This window comes from Toxotes jaculatrix, chromosome 17, assembly GCF_017976425.1.
Source record: "Toxotes jaculatrix isolate fToxJac2 chromosome 17, fToxJac2.pri, whole genome shotgun sequence".
Lineage (NCBI taxonomy): Eukaryota > Metazoa > Chordata > Actinopteri > Toxotidae > Toxotes > Toxotes jaculatrix.
Window position 1 is genome coordinate 4283749 of NC_054410.1, and position 22631 is coordinate 4306379.

Consider the following 22631-nt stretch of genomic DNA (forward strand, 5'->3'; position numbering starts at 1 on the left):
TTGCCAGTCAATCTCATCCTTTATGAGACTGGAAATGGAGACGGGAATCCCTCTGGCATGATAAACCCGAGGGTTTTATTCCCAAATAGTACAAATTTGTTTGTCAAATATTTTATATTATTTGAGAATCAAAGAAGGTTAAAAACCCTCAAACATACAATTTTTGAAAGTAAAGATTCAACTCACTTCCTTTGATAATGACTAGTAAGCTTTTTTTTTAAATGAAGACACTGCAATATGGACATATGAAATCAAAATAAAGCTCCTCAACTAAAATTACCTAAAAGAAAATGTTTTGATTTTTCTAAAATCAGTAAATGTCATTTCCTATTGCTCACATACAGTAGTTCCATTAAACTGCCTTTAAAATAAAAGGTGAAATGGAAAAACACAATGTTCAGGGGTCAGTAGCAGATTCTCTGGCTGTTTGCCTTGAGATTTCTCAGTCTGTGGCCTCTTCAATAAAAAGTGACATGGTGGCACAGTGCTTTATGGTTGTTGACCTATTTTACAAGTGCTGCAGACTGTGCGTTGTGTACATGCTGAAGAAGACTGTGGCCTGTTTTCCTTCCATGTGGCAGTTTGCCACAAAGGCACTTAAAAAAGATGATTTATGTTCAAATTTAACTTCTTGCAATATCAGAGATCCTCTTGTTTATTGGATTCTACTGAAAACCAAAGGGCACCTACAGACTCTTTTAATAAACACACAAACTAACTTGACATTCCAAACCACTCCTACTTTTAATCACTAAACTTTTAACATTAAACATTAAATAAATAAAAAATTAAAGTGCTTTTTATCAAAAAGCGTACAGCTAAGGTTTGATACATCTGCGGCAGTATTGTACAGTAACATGACATCCTATAAAGTTAAATTATTGTAAGAGAAAACCTTCTAGCTCACCTTTTATGGAATTAAAGGAAAAGTCTGGTGATTTTCTATATTTTTCCTATTGTCAGCAAATACCATGAAAAGACCAAAACCAACAGTGAATTGATCCTAACAAGTCTGTAAAAAAAAAACCTGATACAGCTCCTGGTTTCCATAGACTTCCATTCATTATTGACCAAAACTATTAAAACAGTGACATGTTCCTTTATTACAAAGAGCAGTGTAGTTTTTTTTTTTTTTTTTTGAGTCAAACACCATCCTGCAGACCCAATGTGTTTTAATCTGAAAATAGTCTCCAGTTTACTCCTGTTTAAATCATATTTGGCTAAAGACAACAATCCTCGGCTGTTTTCGTTACCTATTAAAAATTAAACTATAAATTCATGACCTGTTTCTAACCTGTTTCTGAGGTGAGGCTGAGAGCCAGGGCCAAAAGTATCGACTAGCATAGTGTTGGTTTTAGTCTTTTATGGGTTTGTTGACATAAGAAAATTATAGAACTGACAGCGTAATCCCTTAAGATGAGTTTTATTTACAGACTGACAACATGAACTTTTTAATACAGTACATCTGGCTTTATAGTCACTTTCTCTGCTTGTAAACTTTCTATCCAGCTGAAAGAAAGTGACAAGGTTTTTCGCTAAAAAGCATTTCTATACACGCGGCATGTGACTTAAAAAATAGAGCATTATATACAGCTAAATGCTATGCGGCTCAATTACTGTTAGTAAAGCAAAAGCTCTATTGTTGTTTAAGAAAAATCCTCAATTTTTGCACAAAAACCACATGAAAAGCTTTTCCAGCACCCACACTTTGTTCAAAACCCCATATGTACAAACGATGACTGACCACCTGAAGCAGCTCTGTGGAAATCTGCTCTCCCAGGACATTCAGAGCACGTTCAGTGGTTTACAGTCTGCTCCATCAGCGTCAGCTGTGTATGAGCATACACGACTGTGGCCGACCGACTGGAAAAGCAAGCAGGCACAGCTGGACCTGCAGCACGAAAGCATTACTTCCGCAGTGCGTGAAGAGGAAACTGGGAGAAGGTTTAGGAGGCGCTCAGTCGGTGCCACGCTGCCACCACTTTCTCTGGGTGAGCCATCGTGTCCTTCCATTGGTCCACAGCCTCAGGCACTGGGCTGTCGAATCCCAGCTGAACCTGAGGTAAACATGGAGATGGTGATTATTTCCACGGTTTGTGTCAATCAACCTCAAAACCGTCAAATCTTTTCTAAAGCAGATGTCACAACATGTTTGTGTACATGTCTTTCTTCTTGTGAAATGTGGTGTCAGGTGAACTCACCTGTCCGAGACACTGTTTCCTCCTGACCGAGCTGCGACTGTAGAGTTTGACGGACAGCGAGCAGGCGTGGTCTAAAGAAGCCAGCTGGAGGTGAAAAGTCTCCGCCCACTGACACTGACCCCCTGAGGCCTTCATCACCCGAGTCTTCTTCTTCATCACCATGCGCCCCAGCTGGTGCATCTCCGCCTTGACAAAAAACGCTTCAGAGGGACGGACGAGAAGAAGTCAACAACCGTAGCTACAAACACGAGCTGCACTGTTAAATCATTATTAAGACTTTCAAGATCATTTCCAGTGACACCTACCTTGGGAGAGTGGTGAAGAGGATACTGGGAGGTTTTGGGCGGCAAGGACCTGGAACTGGATGCGCTCGTTGACCGGCTGAAAGCAGGTGGTGAGATGCAGCTCAGAGTGGCACACCTGAAAGAAAGTAGTGTTATGATATTTTTATATATTATGATACATGAAAATATCATATTATGATAGCATTTCCCTGTTGGCATACAGAAAGCAGACTGCATTCTCTGCATGGTTCTTTTTTTCTGCAACAGACAGACTTCTGAGTCACTGAGCACCAAAGAAGTTACTACCATCAAGTACAAATTTTGTTGTCGAAGATGCACCATCCATCGTCAGATTTGATCAAAACTGGACGGGCGCTGTAGCAACTACAGGCTTTCAGAGGTCTGACCTTTAATCACAGCTCCTCCTTCGGGACAATCAGTGTAAATTGTCAGGATGGTGGTACGGTGTCAAATGTGGCTACGCTGTGGGAGACTGACCTTTATTTAAAAGCCAAAACCAGAACAAAGTGGAGAAACGTGTGCCTCCAATGTGGAGAATTCTGCATACACCTGGAAACATTATAACTGCTAAACATCAGTATGCTAGCACTTTAAGCGCCACACCAACATACAGCCTCACAGAGCTCCAAGCACTGCTGTTGTATGATTCATCTTAGACCACCTGCTGCACTAATTCTTTTCACAAACGCTGCTGACATTTTTCTTGTTATAGACTTCCACAGGTTCAGCTGTCTTGGCCCTTAAGAGCCTCTACTGATGGACAATTTGGGTCTTTTTTGTCCACCAGATGGGTGAAATCACAGACCAAATCAAACTGCACCTCCGAGAACCTAATGATGATGCACTGTCTGATCCCCTAAGTGCAGAAACAGTTCACATTTTACTGTCACCGGCCAGACATGCATCCATTTATCAACAGAACCACTCTCTGCTGTTGAAATGGTCTGAGGTTTGACCTACTTTCCAGGTCTTACATTTCCAGAATCTGCACTCTGGTTTCTTTTCTCCAAATAAAAATCCTATTTCCCAATTTCCCTTAATAATGAATCTCCTTTCTCTTTTTCCTGTGATTATGCAACAACATAAAGTCTGCCTCAGCATCAGTATTACCCTGTTAGGGCCAAGAGTACGGTACATGCCAGTGGGCTACAATACATCATGGGGACAGCTTTATGAGGCACACACAGTGCTTTGTACTTATTTACTGTGCACATACAAAGGGGTGATAAAAGACAGCAGCCAACAGAGGAAATGGTGGAGAATAAGTAGTAAAAGTCTGGAATATTCCCACACAGAGAGTTTTTCCTCTTGGCCACAACAGCTGGACAGCGGGTAAGACAATATCAGCTGCTACAACCGAGAATATGTTAATTCCATTCGCAAACAGCCATTGTGAGTGTTGGACACCAAACGGAGCACTGATTATTTTAGACCAGTTGACTCAGACTGCATGAGTCAGCAAATATCATTCATCATTTCTTCCTCTGCATTCATTTTCTTCCTTTCAGCTGTCATGTTGTCATAATGCAACTAAAAGTTCTGACTTTACTTTGCATTTTGAAGTTAAGATCAACGTCCATGATCAAGAGATTGATGTAGACTAACAACTCTTAAATCTGTACATGAATTCAATCGTGAAAAACATTAAGTTAGCTGCTTCTAATAACCACAGCTGGAATGTCTGTGCTGCTCATTCATTACTGATTAGTTGAGGCAAAACAAAACATAATAACTTCTCCAATAAAAAAGACATCAATTGCAATTACATCAATAATTATACTAATATAAAGCCGAAAAAATCCCCTTTACAAATTGCTTCTGGTTTGAGATAACAGCTCTTTAATTCCTGGTAATGTTGTGAATGTTCTCAAACTGTGTTACTATTTGAAACGTCAGTGGCAGAAAAACAAGCTAATGAAAACAAAAACCGGACACCAGACTGAACACCAAAAACAGACGACAGTGCCACAGGTCTGACTCATAACATGTGAAGTGAACACTCACAGAGGATTTGGACGGAGCATTGAGGTCGAGCCAGTGTTCTGTCTCCTGTGGACCGAGCTGTCGTAGGGAGAGGACACACTCCGCCACGGTACGTTTCTTGGGGTTGTGTGTCTGCAGCCGCAGCACTAAAGCACTGCAGCGCAACTGCTGGAGCCGGAGCGCAAACACAAAGGTCTCCATGAAGGACAGATCCTAAAGAGCAGAAGGAACAGAAAGTATTAGACTGACTAATGAGACTGTTTCTATCACAGTTCATTGAGGAATGATAACCCTGTTAATCTCCCCCAGAAAAAGTACATTTCATATTATTTTAAGAAAACAAATGTGTATCAGAGAACAGCATTACCTGACAGTACTCCTTAACGGAGCTCTTGAACTGTATGGGTTTGGGCATGGTGATGATCCCTTTGAATCCAATCTTTTGTTGTTCCACTCCATCCACAGGAAGGTTGAGGTCTGAACACTGGCAAGAAAGAGGAAAAATGAAGTGTTAGTTGAGGCAGGTCAAATCTATTTTTAGGGTAAAGTACTCTTAGGTAAACAGGTATGGTACAAACTGCTCTACTTATAAAAAGGGACATAAACACAACAAAAGGGATCCAAAACAATGATATATCAATCATTTGTGCATGGAATATTGTTAGAAACAAAAGGTTGCTTTAATATTTGAAGTAACCTTTATTTAACATTTATTTGAGAAGAATGTGCTCCATTTATGCTCTAAGAAACATTCAGTTTTTGACATAATGTCACACAACAAGGGCATTTGTGCAACCCCAATGCCCTGCTTCTTCGTCCACGTGTCACACTGATGGGACAAAAATGAACCATAACCAAAAACAAAACCCTCTTTTCATTTTCCCCTGTTCCATGAGGAATTAGAGCATGTCTCATTAAAACCTTAAAACTGTAAACAAAGACACGGTGTATAATGCTTACACTCTGTAGGTGTTGCTTTTTGAGTGAATGCACATTGTCTCAGCTGCACTTGAGTGCTATGTTTTAACATCGGCCAGGACAGTTCTGTTCCTTAAAAATCAACCTTTTCCTCCTGACTGTCTGAGCCAAAGTTAATAGAGCAATGAGAGGAGCTAACAGAGACCTGTATTCTGCACAAACAGAGGGTCCATTGAGAAATGCTACAGAAGAGCACAATGGTGGTTTTTGTTCCTTTGTGTTGCCTTACTCGCCTCGGTGCGTAACCTTACCTGGACCAAAGTGATCCACACCTGCTCCAAAGCCTCCTGGTAGCTGAGTCGGACGCATACCTTCCCCAGTTCACGTTCATCCCCAGACAGGGTGACAGAGTCTGTAATGTTTGGGAATCCAGACAGCAACAGCAGAACATCAATAAATTACCTTATACAGTGTTATTATGTAAATATGAGCTCATACAGTGGGTGCAACATAATGTTACTGAGTGTTTAAAGAGGGAAATCTGAAAGGTTTTTGCAGGAAATTTAATGTATTATCTAGGATCTTATTTTTCTGCTGCTCCCCCAAATGAAGTAACATGCAACATGAACTGCAACCATAAGAAAAACCACTTTATCTTCATGCTGATTCTCTTTATTGAATAATACAATCTTTACGTAAGAAGGCTTATCTCTGATTCTGAATGGTGGAGCATAGTGAAAAACATTTGGAAGTGATTAGTGTGTCTGCCCTTTCATGTTTGCACAATGAGGAGTTATCTTAATCGGACTTAGTCATGTAGTGGTGTAACTCTGTGTGTGTCTGTGTGTGTGTGGGGGGGGGGGGTTCTTTTTTTTCTTTTTTCCTCACCAAGAAGAGGCTGGTGAAGACAAAGTTTGTAAAGGAAAGTGTTGTACAGATAAAGTGGAGATAAATCCATATTTTACCCAGGCTGCTTTCAATGGAGCCCATCATTGAGGACGTGCTGCTGAGGACACTGGAGACGGAGTCAAAACGCTGCAGATGAAACCAAACAGAGAGAGTCAGCACAGAATAATGTTAAGTGGGTTTAATGTTCCACCATCTTAGTTTAGCATGTTAACATGCAGGTGTAAACCAAAGTGTTGGACAAAGAAAATATGCTGCTGGTGGCACTGGAGCAAAAACTGGGGGCTATCACCAAAGTCATTGGGGTTTGTCCTCTTCAGACCATGAATGTCTGTACATAATTTCATGGCAATCCGTCAAATTCTTATTGAGAAATTTCAGACTAATAAAACTCACATGACATGCTCTTCTCTTTCTCTCCTCGCTTTACCTGCTCTTTCTATTTCACGTCTTCATTCTGGAAACCCCAGTTTATTTGTTTACTTTTGAATCTATTGCCAGGGAGCTGTGCCTTTCGTGCTTTCATTACTTACTGCTGTTTGCTCATAATCTTGCCAAGCTAAACATTTGAGCTAATTGAACTGTAATTGTACACGCACTGTATGTTGCTCCGGATAAGAAGGGCATCAACAGACGTGAAAGGTGAACAGAAACACTGTCTATCCATTTTAGTTCAGTGCATGTGAAACAGTGAGTGTGCTGCTGTACCACTGCTCTGACGTATTATCAAAGCGTGGGCCCTGAGTGAGATATTCTGGTGTTTACTGAGGTTCTGGGCGAGACGTTATATTGATTGCTTGTAACACGGCCTCAGCTAATCATGTTAAGTAATAAGGAGTTGTCGGCGAACTACACCACATCCTTTATATGACAAAGAAATACGCCCCAACTTACTCATTGTTTTACTTAGTGTTTTACTGATTAAACACGACTTCGTCCAAGACAATCAACAAGTAACTCGCTAATCAAAAAGGCTGGAGCTGAATCACGTGTGGCCAACAGAGATCCATTCAGGGATAGCTGCTTAAATGGAGAAAGATGTGGAACACCATCATCTAGGCTGAAATTAATCTCCAGTGACTTTCTCATAATTTTTAAAAGTGATTTCCATAATACCTTTTCAATCAAAAATAAATGAAATTCAAAATCAGTAATTTTGGGTCTTAGCATATTTTTGTTCACTGATTTATTCCATAAATTTCCCATGTAACGTTTTCATATTTTCCTCAACATTTCCTGTTTTCAAAACTTCTTCTTTATGTCACATTTGTGCCTCCATACTGACTCTACAAATCCTAAACTCCATCCATGAAGCAGTCCACCTGCCTCTGTCTCAACTCTTCAGGGTGAAATGACCTCCTCACTTTAGCCCCTTAAATCAAACCCCCAGCTTATTTGGTTTGTTTGAAATTTTCCACTACGCCTGCTGAGGACAGTGGAAACTATAAAACTATATTTAGTCTTGGTTGACACAGGGTGAGAAACGCTGTGTGAATACAGATTAGATAGAGAACAGTCTCACCTGCATGTGACTCTGAGGGCTGGACAGATCAAACATGGAGCTGCTCAGGTGCTGCTGGCCGCCCGGCTTCAGAACCCAACCTGGGAGAAAACCACCAGATTATATTAAGATGGTTCAATTAAGTTCAGTTATTCATGATTTTGTAAGCACATGTCCATCTGTAGTTATCTGTTATTATTTACAGGGTTACATATTTTTTCTTATGCCCATATTTGCAGCACTTTTCTGTCTCTTTTTTTTGTAATTGTCCTGTTAAAATACTTCTGATTCCTAAGTATAGGTGGAGTTGAGTCGTGATTGCTGTGTACACCCACCTGGGCTTAGTGGACTGGAGTTTCTGTTCTTCAGTGTGTCGCGGCGAGCCGAGCCAGGGGAGACGTACTCGGCCATCTGACTCTGATGGAAGCTGGACTCTGGGCTGTAGGTGAATTGACCAGAACCTAAAAGCTCTGCCTTCCTCTCTGCATAGGTACTCCGGGCTGAACCTGCAGACAGAAAGCAGGGCCATAGGTTAGCATGCTTCCATTTTGACCAAATAATTCTTTCTAGTCAGCAAACTAAAAGACTATAGCTATTCATTTAGGAACAGGATGTCCTGGTACGGGTCTCCTGTGCAGTCAGATTTAAGGTTCCACCTCAGTAAGCACTGAGCTGATTTTAATGAAACTTTGAGTCTTCAGTGCAGCTCTGAGGTTAACGCTACAAAGAACCTTTTTGGTGGCTGGCTCTTTGCTCAGGTCGTCAACCAATTGCAACTAGGTTTGAAAACTTTCCAGTGCATTCTGGCATTGGAGGACCAAATGTAAGCCAGTTCAGACCCGTACGCTTCTGTCTGAATTGGCTGGGATTTGAGTGTAGTCTTGGGCTCATCTGATGTAACAACCAGCTCCATTTAGCATCATTCAGGCCAGCTCAGGGCCTGTGTTCACATCAAGAATCAGACAACTGAACACTGTACACCTTTTCTGGTGAGGTCACAGCATTTTGTCTACCTGGCTTCAAGCTGAGCCAGTCAGCCGAATCCAAAAGTATGTTACAGTTATGTTTTTCTTCTTTGTTTCTCTGGTAATCTAGAGATGAAACATCACATAATGGTCTAAATGTTTTCTTGAGTTTCCTTTTCCTGATTTGTTTGATTTAGCGGAACAGAAACCAACAGCTCAAAGTCATTTCTGGAAAATAAAGGATCAGTTGCATGTTGTGTACTCAGTGTGGACAGAGACACTTTGATGCTGGGACTCACATTACGTTTAAGTCAACATTAACAACAGCTCACCGCAGCTTATTTGCATATGATGGTTACATTGTGCAAAACCTGGCAGAAATTAAATTTAAAACCTCATAGATACTGAGAAGCTGTATTATCAAACAAAGGAAGGAACAGCCAGCGGATGTTATATTGCAGCAGGTACATACTCTGCAGCCCAGACTGTAAACTGGGGTAGCGGGAGCCTCTGGGCTGGATGTAGGAGGCCTTGAAGGTCGGCAGGACAAATGGCACCTCTCTGCCATCTGGGGGCAGCTTGGACAGAAGATAATCTTCTGTGACCCACCTCCTCCCGTCATCTGACTCCCGTCCTGAGACCACTGTCTTGTTAGGAGGCATCTTCATTTTGATCACTTGAAAGCAGAGGACAGTGCACAATCAGAAAGAAAACAGTCTGTCGCAGCTGTCTGACATGCAGCTGTGCAGGGCATCGGTTTACCTTGGGTCTCCTGATCCTTCCCCTTTTTCACCATAAAGTTCCTGCAGCAGTTTTTGAGGCACTCCATGACTGCACCTGGAAATATTTCAGTGTTTAAATACTAGGTGGGAAATACAGTTTACACTGTAAACGGTGGTACCACCAAGGCTGGAACAAGCCTTTCTGGGTAGGAGGTGGAGGTGATAACACAAATCCCAAAATTTGTATTGGTGCTCTGCTAAATCTGGCATTAACACATAAAACATTATTTGTTATAATCCCAAACTTTGCAATGGTGTCCCCAAATCACCAGTGTGGCATAGCATCCCCAAAGCAAGGTAACTGATTTAATCCCAATTTTTCTCACAGTGCTCTCACATGGTGCTCCAACAATGTGTTGGTATCAATAAAACAGTCAAACTTTGTTCTTGTTCTCCAGAAGACTAAAAACCGGTATAACGCCCACCGTATAATCTGATATAAACCCAATTTACTATTCAACAAACACATTTGACCCTGCGACGCGTGTTTCTGCTCTGTGCTGCAGGCGTATGAAGGAATTTGAGTCGGTGTAACGTTGGTACATTCACCAAAGAGCAGATGATCAGTTTTTTCTTCACCGTTCAAAAGTATAAAAAACAAACACTTACCCATGAGACGTTTTCACTGAGAGGGGGGAAACTTTGTAGATGCAGCGGCGCAGTTCATTCTCACAGGCCAACTGGAGAGAAATGCCAGTGAGCTCAGGTTTATTGTGCACTTCAGGCACAGGTCTCTCTCTCTCTCTCCCTCTCTCTCTCTCTCCTTCTCTCTCTCTCTCTCTCTCTCTCTCTCTCTCTCTCTCTCTCTCTCACCTTCCTCCCACCTCCTCCCTCCCCACCGACTCTCTGATTCCCGGAGTAACTGTGTGTGTGTTTGCGCTGCCTTCCCCGAACAGCCATGACAGCAGCGCTTTCTGTTTTGATTTTTTCTTTACCCGACTTATAATTCCTGTGTGCTCTCCGACACCTTCTTACTGAGAAAAAAAAAAAGTAATTTTAAAAGCAAAAACAACAGTCAAACGTCTCTGGGTCCCAAATAAATAGTTTTCAAAAAAAAAAAAAAAAAAAGAACTGATCACTCGTTTCCAAAAATTGGTCCCATGCTTCAAAAATTACTTGATATATTCGCAAAATGTATTCCCCTCATTAATAATTTAAGTAATTTAAATGATGTAACCCCTAAATTTGCTAGTACCCCCAAATCAGAAATCTGTTATAATCCTAAAAAATGTTATTCTGCGCCCAAATCCCCCAAATTTGCCATATTGTCCCACCCAAATCTTCCTAAGCCGGTACAGTGTCTCCAAAATGTGTTGTTTGATTCAGTTTGATCCAACAATTTCTTCATAGCTCCCCCAAAAATATTACATTATAATCCCAAACTCTGCTGTAGCTTCAAGAGCTCAGACGCCTGCTCATGCCAGGGACAGTTGTGTGGTGAAGACATTTATTGGTCTAAAGGAAACTGTGATCAATAATTCAGTTAATGACTGATTACAACATAATTTCAAACATTATTTCAAATATTGCCACTCCAAATGCACAGTTACACTTCTGCTCAGATTACCTGCTCTCCTCCTGTCACATAAAAAAAAGTATGATTCAATGATAGCTTTTGAATTCAGGCACATTCACAGCTTATCTGAGGGGATAGAGATAGAGAACTGGGGAAACTCATTTAAAAAAAAACTGTATTGAGGATACAGTGAGTTTCAGTGAGGGTGATTTCCTTCGTTTTCAGGTCATTTTCTAAATAGAGGATCAGAAATTGTACACCATAAATATCCCTCTGTGTCCAAAGTACATATTACAGCCATTAAAAGCTCAGTGTCCATTAAACCAGGGTGGGGATTCGAGCACAGGGATGCTTTCCCATCAGCAGAACTTGAGTCTTTATCGGACGTGTCTTTATTGAGGATGACATAACGTTCAAAAAAAAAAAAAAAAAAAAAAAAAGGTGATGAGCTTTCTCAAAGAACTGAGCATTACATCAGCTGCAGTTCAGTGCAACTTGATTCTTTGGGGCGATGAGGTTTTTCATTTGGGATTCTCAGAACGGGTGCTCTGATACGAATATCGTCAGACGTATGATGGAGCTGCCTCTGAAGTTGATGACGTTGTTGACGGTGACCATCTCCAAATCCAGCACCACCTCCTTCGGGCCCTTGATTGGCCGCGACAAGACGAGCGTGGCGCTCACGTTACTGGTTTGCTGTGAGATAAAGGAGACAGAGATGGAGGAGGAATGTGAGGAATGAAGAACAGGAAACAGTGAAATGTGACAGCTGCACACAGTGGAGGAAATTCATGGCTCAGTGCCTCGTCATATCACTTCCAGCTTGTAAACACAAGCACAAAGTCAGTGAAAGTTAATGTGTTTTCCATGGAGTAAGAGGTCAGTTCAGGGTTTGTTTAAACAAGGATAACAAAGTGTAACTCAAGAGGATGTTAGAAAATATCATGTTTTACATTTTATCACACAACAAAGAAGCTTTGAATTCTTGTTCAACAGACGTCCTGTGTCCGTGTCTAACTAATTTGAGCTACAAAATCAGCCTCCTACAGACATTACACACACTTATTGCTCCATCTACTGGCTGCACACAGCACTGAACGCTCAGGTGCTTTATGCTGCAGGTCTGTGTTTACTTGGTATATAAATATGTTTCCACACCATTCTGACTTTAATAAGTAACCTTAATATGTGTCTCCCTGTGCTCGTCCTACTTTAACATGTCATGATGTCTTCTGAGAAAAAGGCCTGTGGGTATGGAAATGAAAGATATTAGAGATTAATCATTTATGTTGCTGTGGTTTATATTCAGATTCTGTTCAGAATCATACCTTTAACAAAATGATTTCATTTTGTATGTGAGCTTTATAAACTCAAATAAATCTACACGCTTATATGAAGGATTTCACAGTATGGGGCAGATATTTTGTGATGCACATGGATGCTCAATGATGTTGCTGAGGATCAAAAACCCATAAAGCTATTCCAAGGTGTGTTTGGATATTTACCCTCTGGTGACAGATCTGTAGGCCAGAAGAGTAAGACCAAAACCTTTTAAAATCACTAACCTAACACTCCGTGAAGCTCTTGTTGTTGCTAACCTCTGGTGGTTTAAGTCCTTACCTTGCTGCAGTGATGTAGGAGTGTACCCCCAGAGGGGGGGGGGGGGGGGGGGGGGGGCATGTCAGTACAATGTGACATCAGCAGTGAGTGTGGTTGCAGGTGCAGTAAAGCACAGGTGTGATCACGCCTCAGAGGTGAAACAGATTTGAGACTTTCAGGCAGAGAGTGATTGCAGAACACTGCTGTTCAGGCTGGTGTTGAACTGCAGTTTGAAGCAGGACTGTAATCCACAGTGTGGTGAAGTGGATTTTAAAGCTGATAAAACTTGATCATGCTGTCCTTCAATCGATAAGCACAAGCACGATCATAGACTGTGCAACATCTTTGGGCAGCTGTGGTGTCTCTGCACCTCTACACATTATTTCACAATCACACACGACTGCAGTTTACTTGGATCTTGCAGTGATGGAGTTTCAGTAGGTGGCGCTGTTTTCTCATCTCCCAGTTGTTGCTCTTTATTGTAGATAAACTGAAGTAATATTCTGAAGCCAGAAACATAAAACTATCGTTTTGGTAACACTTTACTTTAACTTGCCCTCTTTAGTCTTTATTGTCAGTACATAAACATTTAATAGTTTATCGTTTTAAACACATACAAGGGCATTATGACTTATTTTATATTATTACAATTACAACAAAGACCTATATCAGCTTACATCTATATTAAGGTGTGTTACATTTATTAAACGTATACTTAGTGCTTATGAGTAGAAGGACTTAAAATAAGGTGTTACCTACAAGAAGGACTCATTTAACTCCTTTGAGGTGTTAAAGCCTGTTTGTGACATTTCAGCAGTATTATAACTCTGTTACTTCACCTTCATATCTACAGGTTAGCGAAGCGTCTAATTCACCTCAGACATACTCACCCTCATGTAAAACTCTCGTCCTTCGTTGCCCGACTTTATCTGGAAGATGTAGAAGGCGCCCGGGTAGCGCGTGGTGGCCTGCATCTGGAAGATGTCTGCAGGCACACTGCGCCCCGACGACAAGTCCATGTGTCGGTACAAAATGGTGAAGGGTTTGTCCCTGCAGGCAGGGTTCTCAGCTGAACACATACACTGACTGCAGAGGTGGAGACACAAGGGGGGGGGGGCAGTTTAGGTTTTCGGGAATACAACAAATAATTAACTGACTAACTAGCTGTAACTTTCTGTGAGGGAACACAGATTAAGGTGCACTCAAAGGATCGAAAACGGTCGTGGGGAAAATGAGAGTAGAAACTCACTTGTCACTAACTTCGATGTAAGGAGGGTGACACTGTAAAGGATTCAGGCATGTATAGCCTCCCTGGAAATTGAAACATACTTGTGCTGTTGTACAGGTGTTGTTACCAGTGTCACATTCATTGATATCTTCAAAATCAAACACACAACAATCAGTCAGTTAAAACATCATCATCATCATCATCATCATCAAACAATATTTAGAAAACATCAACAATACGGTTAGTGAGAATACAAAATAATAATACTACATAAGGCAACACCTGTTTTAAATATTAGCTGATATAAAAACTGATCAGTAAAGATGTAAAACGTGTGCAGCGAGTCTAAAGGGCAGTTTAATTTTCCTTAAATATGTTCAGTGTAGCTTTGTAGCTACAGATGCGCCACCTTAACCAGATTAAAACCTCAAATTAGCAACATTTTAGGGGACAGATGAAAAATATTCCTGACGAAACAGATCAAAGTAAAACATGATTAAATTATGTTCAAAGCTTTCCTGATAAAAATAATTCAATGATGCAAATATTCAAATATTTGTCCGTGACAATGCATCCAAACTGCTGCTGATACATTAACTTTACAAACGAATAGTTATTCAGTCGCTGTGCAGCAGTAACTGTCATTATCTGCTGCCCTGAGCTTTACCTTCACAGCTCCTGCCGTCCTCATAGACATAATATCCAGGCGGACAGATGCAGGAGAAAGAGCCGGGTGTGTTCACACATCTGTACTGACACAGAAACTCAGAGAAGCTGCACTCATCCAAGTCTACAGGGAATAAAAAAAAAAGGCAGGATCAACGCTCATCAGAAAAACACTGTGAGGATCACTCAGTGGTCAACATGTTTTTACATGTTTTTAAACGCTATGTTCACTTGTTGGGCACCAACAAAATTCAAAAACACGGACTGCTCTGCTTACCAATGCATGAAGTGCCATCGGACGCCAACTCGAATCCCTCATCACAGTTGCACATGAAGGAGCCGTAGGTGTTGAAGCAGCCGTGGCTGCAAGGTTCGTCCTCACACTCATTCACATCTGCAGGAAAAAGAGTGGAGAGTAGTTAACGTGACACTGGAACAGATCCTGGGAGTCTGCATGTGTGTTTATCTGTGTGACAGCAAAGACAGAACAGAAACAATGTGCTTGCCCGTGCATGTGTGTGCTTGTGGGTGAAAGTGATGGTGTGTTAAACTGAGAGTACCTGTGCATGTGTTCTGCCTCTGTGTTTCTGTGTGTGAGTGTGTGTGGATACCTTCACAGGTCCTGCTGTCTGGGTTGAGGAGAAAGCCTGGGTTGCAGGAGCAGGAGTAAGAACCAGGGACGTTGGCGCACAGCTGTTGGCAGTAACCATAGCGACATTCATCAATATCTGGTCAAAAAGAAAAAGACAGACTGGTTATGAACCAAAACAGTATGTTTACTATTGTTACGCTACATTATCTAACAATGCTTCTGGTTTTGCACAATTTGAGCCATTAACTACAAATCATGTTCAATCTACCTCAGTGCCAGTTCCAGTTTGGAGCTTCAAGACGGCCATTACATTCATTCCAGTGTTTTAATAATCAATTTGCAGAACCCTGATTGATAAAAATAAACCACTTCATCAATGAATAATTATCTGAATGTGTTTTTGTCATTTGCTGTTTTGGCACCAGCTAATAAAAGCTGCAGGTCAGCAGGTGGTGTTATGATAACTCTGTCTTATAGGTGCTTTTAAGGAAAACTTCCTTAAACGCCCCACAGTTTTGTTCAGCAGTTTCTGTGAGTAACCGCATTGATATACAGCAACAATGGTAGTTATCTTCCTCAAGCTCAAATCTCTGTAAACTGATTTTCACAGCTGTGAAGTCAGCTGGTTAAACTCGCTCCTTCACAGTTAATGTGATAATGGTACATTAATGTACAACAGTTCACTCACCCTGGCACTGTCCACCAATGAGCCAGTATCCCTCAGTGCAGGAACAGGTGTAGCCACCTGATGTATTGATGCAGACCTGGGTGGGGTTACAGTGATGAGAGTTTGTCTCACATTCGTCAATGTCTGCAACCGAGAAGAGGAGATGTTGTTGTTAATCGTTTCCTTCTTTCTTTCTTTCTTTCTATAAGAAAATCTGTTGATTCCTGACGGTGCTGAGCTTACAGCAGCCACATCACACATATGGGTCACGAAACAACATAAGGTCACTCTAAGGTAAGTAAGAAATAAGTAATAATATTATGACTAATATCTTAATTTATAATCAGAGACTAAACTAAAAACTTAAAAACACATAACTACATATATTCAATGATAGTGGTAATAGTTTGTACATGCTTATTATGTTTAAATTAAAAACTCTGAACACATTTATTACAGGATTACAGGACAGGATAATACTCCTTTTTGTTTCAGTGTGATTATATTAGATTACCTACCTGGTTTTTTGGTTAAGTTTGATAAAGCTACAAGAAAGCGACACCTGGAGTGCCTCCGTTTAAGCAGTGAGTTAATAACGGGACAGAAGAATATTTCCTCCAGTGAGTCCCGTATATTTCTTTTAAAAATGCATGAGTGCCAGGACGAGGTGGAGGCACACTGGCAATATTGATTTCCATGTGGGCGTGAAGCCTTAGTTCTTTGTCTCTTTTTTTTGTTGGTTTGTTTTTGCTTTCATTCTAAGCAAACAAAACTCAAAAGGACCCACACACCTCTCTCTTGTTCCCAGTTCTTCCTGGATTCTGTACGCATTTGATGTTGTTTCAGCCACAAACTGTTTTCCTGAGGAAGAACTTTGTTTTGTTCGTACAACTTACTCTTATCCCGCACCCACAAAACTTTACGATTGCGAATGCGCTTCATTCTAAGAAAGCCACTTTGTATTTTGGTCAGTTGAGGGTTAGGTGCCTTGCTCAAACGAACGTCCAGTAGTCTAGGATTTTTCCTGCTGGCTTGGGGATTGCACAGACACACGTCTGGTCAAAAGTTTGTTTCTCCAACACTCGGGTTTTCACCACCCTGTATTTAAAAAACTCTTAACACAACAGTTAATATCTCAATACATTATCAACTTACAATTGTTTTTGCACAGGATTAGAGATTTCTCTGATTACAGTATGAATTCCTCTGACAGCCCTGGAGCAGCTCACACACTAAATCATAACAGCCACATTTCCTTATGAGGATATGACAAATCACAAATTCCAGCCTCTGTTCATGGTTCTCAGACCATGAAGTCACCAATCTCTAGAAAACCAGTGGAGGGAAGTGGGTGGGAGCCTGGCTTTTTGTTTGGACAGGCAGCTATGATAAGCGATAACGTCTGTCACTGGGACCATTGCCCTTTGTGCCAACTTGGACCACTGGTCCTTCATGTGGGTGGAGGAGGCCCGGAGCATTCGGCCACAGGCCAACAGCTACACGGCCCTGGCACCTGCTTGCCTTTACCAGTCAAAATCTCTCTGAATGGCCCTCATCTGCACCCCATATGTAGGCTTACTGCAGATCTCTAACACAGAAACACAAACTACAGGAGCGTTTCAGTTCAGCTCCTTATATAGACCGTTTCATGAGCTGCCCACGAGCTTTGGGGCTGCAGCTGACAGTCCCGATTAGCTTCAGAGAAGACATGACAGATGGGTTTTGTCTGAAATTCCTGAACATCAGTCACAAGTAGGAAAACTGAGAAAACTCAACAGTTGAAAGATTTTGACACCAAATTTGTACACAAACGGATTCAAACTAATCTCCAGTGGCTCTGAATGAGACAAAGCCAGCTCCTCTTGGCTGCAAAGAAGATTAACATGTCAGCTCAGTTCATCATCTCCTCTCATAGTGCATGGAAAAAACCTGAACACTGAACGTGACAGTAAGCAACTTAAACTGTAGAACGAGACATGTGCAACAAACAGTCTGGGTTTCAGGTCTACTATCCTGCATTTTTTAGTTTATCCGATGGTTTTTATAAAGCCCACAAGGTTGGAAACTTTTCTCAAGCCACAGAGGAGCATGTAATCCCTCAGCTCAAGTAAAAACATGAAAATACCCAAAACTCAAGTTATGAGCGGAAATGAATATTACAGTCCCTATGTGAAATGAAAAACACAAGACAAGACAGATATATACACATATATACGTGTGTGTTCACCATCTCAGTTTAGCATGCTAACATTTGCTAATTCGCACTAAACACAAAGTACAGCTGAGCCTGAATACATCATGAATATGACATTACACGCCAGTTTGTCCAACAGTCATTTAGATATTTCCATCTGGACCAAAGTGGTAGCCATCACTAGCACCATATCACATGTGCATAGCTAAAACAAAAACTCTCCACAGCAACATCTCTTTCCAGAAACAGCATCATTTTACTCATCCAACAACTGAGTGAACTCTGATGCCAGCTGCAAGCCACGTCTTATCGCCCAACATCAGTGGCCAACCTCATTCATTCTCTTGTGGCTGAATGGGAGAAAATCCCTGCCGCCACGTTCAGAAATTACTTGTGAAAAAACCTTCCTAGAAGAATGGAGGTTATAGTTTATCTGCATGTCTAGAAACCACTGAGGGAAGATTTAAAAAAAAAAAAATTGTAATTGTAATTTGGGTAAACTCCTGCAAGGATGAATTACAGAAATTGGCACAGAGAGGGATAATACTGTGACACACTATAAAAGTGATTATAAAAGGCAACTATTCGTGCTATCTGACCTTGTAAAAACAAAGCATACCCAAAAGCTATGTTTTCTTTTTTTCTATTGTTCTCCCAGACTGGTGCCATTAGTGACACTGATGGAGCATAGTGCCATTAACTTTGAGACAAGGCCATGTTTGTCATAAGCTCAGACAGGAAGTCACAGTCTGTGTAGTTTCTGCCCTATAGCTGCATCAATCAACAACCCATTACATCACCCCACACACACACACCAGCCTTCAGGGGTGTAAGGGCTCATTACAATTGGCCCCCACAGAGGCATGCCTGTTCTCCAGGCCCGGCTCGGGCACAGATTTGGCAACAAATGACTTCATCTTTGGCATTCTGATGGTGCAGTTTACCCAAACAAGGTTGTGAGCCGATTCCCTGACAGGCTGTCTCCCCTGCAAAGAGAAACAGGCCGTATTTGTGCATGACCTAAACTCTAAAGCTCTTTTTAGAGGGAGAAAACTGTACTGTATGTGTACATTTTCCATCCATGATTCATCCCATATGACAGAAAAACACCCCAAATGGACGTTAAGGAGGCCATTTTCAACAGCTTGTCCCTGCTGGACACAGTGGGGTAATTATGTTAAGATGTATTTAAGACAGCTGGGGGGAACATCTGATATTTAGTATTTAGTGACAGCTGGGATCTTTCGCGGTTGTGAAATGCAACAGAATCAATCAGAAAGCATAAATTTCCTCAGTGTGAGGAGATGAATGCCCCTGTGCTCCGGCTGGATGATGGCAGACAGGCCGCTCCATCGAGCATCAAAAAACATCTGTCCCTGTGAACTGACGGATTCGTGCATTCCCCTGGAGTTCAACCACAATTTTTAACGACTTACACTGAATTTCTGGCCTCTATCGCCTTTCCCCTCGTGTCACCTCGACCATCGAGTTTCACTGTAACATCTGATAAACAGCAGGAGGTGGCAGATGTCTGGACTGTCTTTCTCAGAGCATTCACATCTTTCAAGCGGAGTCACTGCAAAGATTCAGCAAAGAGGCTTTAAACTGCAAACAGCTGCAGCAGAAGACAGACACCTTCCACCCATGTGTCTCTTGCAAGCAACTGGCCATTAATAAGGCTCACAGTCTCACTCTGTAACCACTGTGGTTGCAGAAATATCAAACTGACCCCGGGCGCATTGGCTGCATTCACTGGCTGTGATGAATGGGAGAACATGCTGACCCAATGTGAACAACCAAACATAAGCAAACAAATGAAAACAATGAGCAGGACTTTAGGAAAAAAAAAACATTTGATGAATAAGACCAACAGACTTGGCTCCTTTTGCTTTTTAAATCTGGTTTCAAGACAAGTATAAAATGAAGTCTGCAACACAACAGGATGTAATGGCTGTTTGTGCATTAGTCTTAAATGACTGACATTTTATGAACTGTCCTGAAGTAGTAGCGGTTACTTTACAGATTAATATTTTAGCATGGAAAATCTATCAAACACAATGCATCGCTAAAAAGTAATCTGCTTGTTTCCAGTACTTCTGGCTTGAAACCCCCTTAAAAAAGTGTGTGGCTCCATGTGATGATACTGATGGCTGTGGGTTGTTAGCAGTTGCACCAAGGAGAAATTTCCTCTCTAAAGTTTTTCAGATGGTTTCATTTAAATGTTTTGTTTTTTTTTTTTTGTGGTCTCAAAGAAGTAAAATTATGTTATAAAGGAGAAAAATACAAAGAATGACAATTTTTGTATTGGAAAAATGTTTTTTTGTTTTTCCTTCTTTCCTACACCATTAATCATCGCAGGACCCCTCTGATTAATCTGGCAACCCTCTGGAAGGGACCCAAACCCTGGGTCTGGAACCACTACACTGAACTACCTCATTGTATTCAGTGTAAATCAGCTACATCAGTAAAATGCTGCTTACACATTGATGCATTAGTTTGAACAATCTAATAATGTCATATAAAATAACTGTTTATCAGTCAAAGGGGCCATTTCTCTGCAGAATTAGTAAACCTTTGCATTTGAATCTTTAAGTGCATTTTGCTGATAATACTCCTGCACTACTATTTAAGTAGGATTTGGAATGCACTGCTTACCTGTATGGATTACATTTACAAAGCAGGGGGCATGTCTGCAGACACGGACTCACCATTACAGGTGCCATCCTCTGCAGCAGTATATCCCAGGATGCACTGCGCAGTGCTTCTCACTCTGGGGTAGCTGGGCTCCACAGATCTGGGAGGAGCAGGGAGGAAGGTGTCCGAGAAACCAACCGATGTGTCCGGGTAAACCGGATCAGGCAGAACCGGGGTCTCCGGTCTGTACGGCTGGTTGTACAAGCTCCTCGGGATGCACAGGTAGCCTCCGTTCTGGTTCACACAGCGCATGTCTCCTCGGCAAGCATCTGGCAGGGTACGGCACTCATCCACATCTGGAACACAGAGCGGTGCACTGATAAGGACATTCCTGCATCTGTGGGCTTGTGATTCATTGGAAACGTGTTCTGTTTCACACTTCACTGTTGTTGCTTCGCCACTCCAGATGTGATTTCTGATAACATGACCAACACCTAACCTTTCACATTATGAGACAGTAGAAGTCATGTCACTTACCTATACACTGTCTTGCCCTGCGGTCATAAGCAAAACCTTCTGTGCAGGCCTGTGGAGAGATGATCGAGAGGAGGTTTGAGTGTGTTTTCCCTTCAGAGCTGTTGAAATGCCTGACAAATTGCGACAAATCTATTCATGCAATATAATTTACGAGAAAACACAATTAGTACAAGTTTGATTTGTCACATGCTGCCGAGCTTTGACTTTCTGTCTGTCGTTGACAACATTAAACTCAGCTGGCACAACAACTTTTGCTGACTCTGACCATGACCTTGGTGTGTATGAATGAAATCTCTGGAAACCTGAAGAAAGGTGTTGTGTTACCTGTCCGTGTCCAGGCTGGATACAAAGCAGAATAAATATCAGAGCTGCCAACATCCTGCAAAGAGGGAATATAGAGTTTTTAAACGTCGCTGAAAAACCAGCACGTCCTGTGCATCTCGTTGCATATTCATTCAAACACACAACTAAAGCAAAAACAGCTCAACTAAGTCCGTTACGCAAAGATAAACCACGATTAAGAAAGTAAAATGAAGGTTACTGACCTTGTCGAGGAGCAAAACCTGAAGCCACGTATTTCAAAAGGCATGGTTTATGTTTTCTATTGAGCTCTCTCAAAGGAAAGATTCAGACGACCCGTAAATTCTCCCCGAATCCCCTCGCCAATACCCAGCAGGGCTCTCACTACCCCCCAACTATGCGCCTTTACGCGAAAGCCGACACCAGGTTTTCATTAACCGCTGCCTGATCGAGCTGAGGCTTCGGTACATTGACCAAGTGTTGCAGGAATGCCTTTTCAAAATGGACTGTTCCGTTTCTGCCCCACTCTGTCGGCTCTACAGATTATTTAGCAATGCAAATTGACGGGCCCCCTCCGAGCACTTCCACAACAGCTGGATTCAATCAGGCAGAGCCAGCCCCCTCCAGTCAGAGCGCGCAGAGACAGCGGCCCCACAGCGACGCACTCACTCCAGCAGGCGGCTACTCCTGGCCTGTTGGGGGGCAAAAAGGCATAAAGCATACACAGTGAGTGTCTGTTTTCCAAAGATATAAACAGCCCCCCCCCCCCCGCTCCTCGCAACTCCTTCACATACAGCTGAATAACTCTGAACATCTGGCGCGGCCAAACCAAGCTATCCACGCAGTAGTAGCCACATCTGGTTTGCAGGAATGCGCGTTGGAAAAAGAAATGACAAAATGAGCACCAGTCAGGGGTCTGCAGTACCTTTATTTGATTCGAAATTCCAATTAAGTCACGGGTACTAACCTGGGTTAAAGATCATCCAAGTTCAAGGATATCAAACTCCTCTCTGACACCTCCGAGTTTCAGATTTTACATCTACAAAATTTCTTTTATAGTGAAGATTTACAGTTTCTATACATTTTTATCAATACACCTGGAGAAACCCTGTAACATTCCGTATGCAGCGGCTGATT

General features: G+C 41.8%; 2 protein-coding genes across 2 annotated transcripts; both read right to left on the minus strand.

The window, feature by feature from the left end:
* Positions 1 to 1115: 1115 nt before the first annotated feature.
* On the minus strand, positions 1116 to 10299 carry LOC121197748 (tandem C2 domains nuclear protein). Its single transcript, XM_041061488.1, has 12 exons — positions 10171 to 10299; positions 9542 to 9616; positions 9252 to 9455; positions 8150 to 8320; positions 7836 to 7915; positions 6373 to 6442; positions 5719 to 5819; positions 4857 to 4973; positions 4511 to 4702; positions 2507 to 2621; positions 2202 to 2401; positions 1116 to 2057 (listed from the first exon to the last, which is right to left on the minus strand). Exons 1-12 carry the CDS (start codon positions 10172 to 10174, stop codon positions 1947 to 1949), a joined length of 1440 nt encoding a protein of 479 aa, XP_040917422.1. The 5' UTR covers positions 10175 to 10299; the 3' UTR covers positions 1116 to 1946.
* Positions 10300 to 10994: 695 nt separating this feature from the next.
* On the minus strand, positions 10995 to 22159 carry fbln5 (fibulin 5). Its single transcript, XM_041061079.1, has 11 exons — positions 21740 to 22159; positions 21519 to 21573; positions 21195 to 21243; positions 20732 to 21013; positions 15851 to 15973; positions 15182 to 15298; positions 14848 to 14964; positions 14572 to 14694; positions 13926 to 14052; positions 13567 to 13762; positions 10995 to 11773 (listed from the first exon to the last, which is right to left on the minus strand). The coding sequence occupies exons 1-11, from the start codon at positions 21781 to 21783 to the stop codon at positions 11612 to 11614; spliced, it is 1395 nt and encodes a 464-aa protein (XP_040917013.1). The 5' UTR covers positions 21784 to 22159; the 3' UTR covers positions 10995 to 11611.
* Positions 22160 to 22631: the final 472 nt, after the last annotated feature.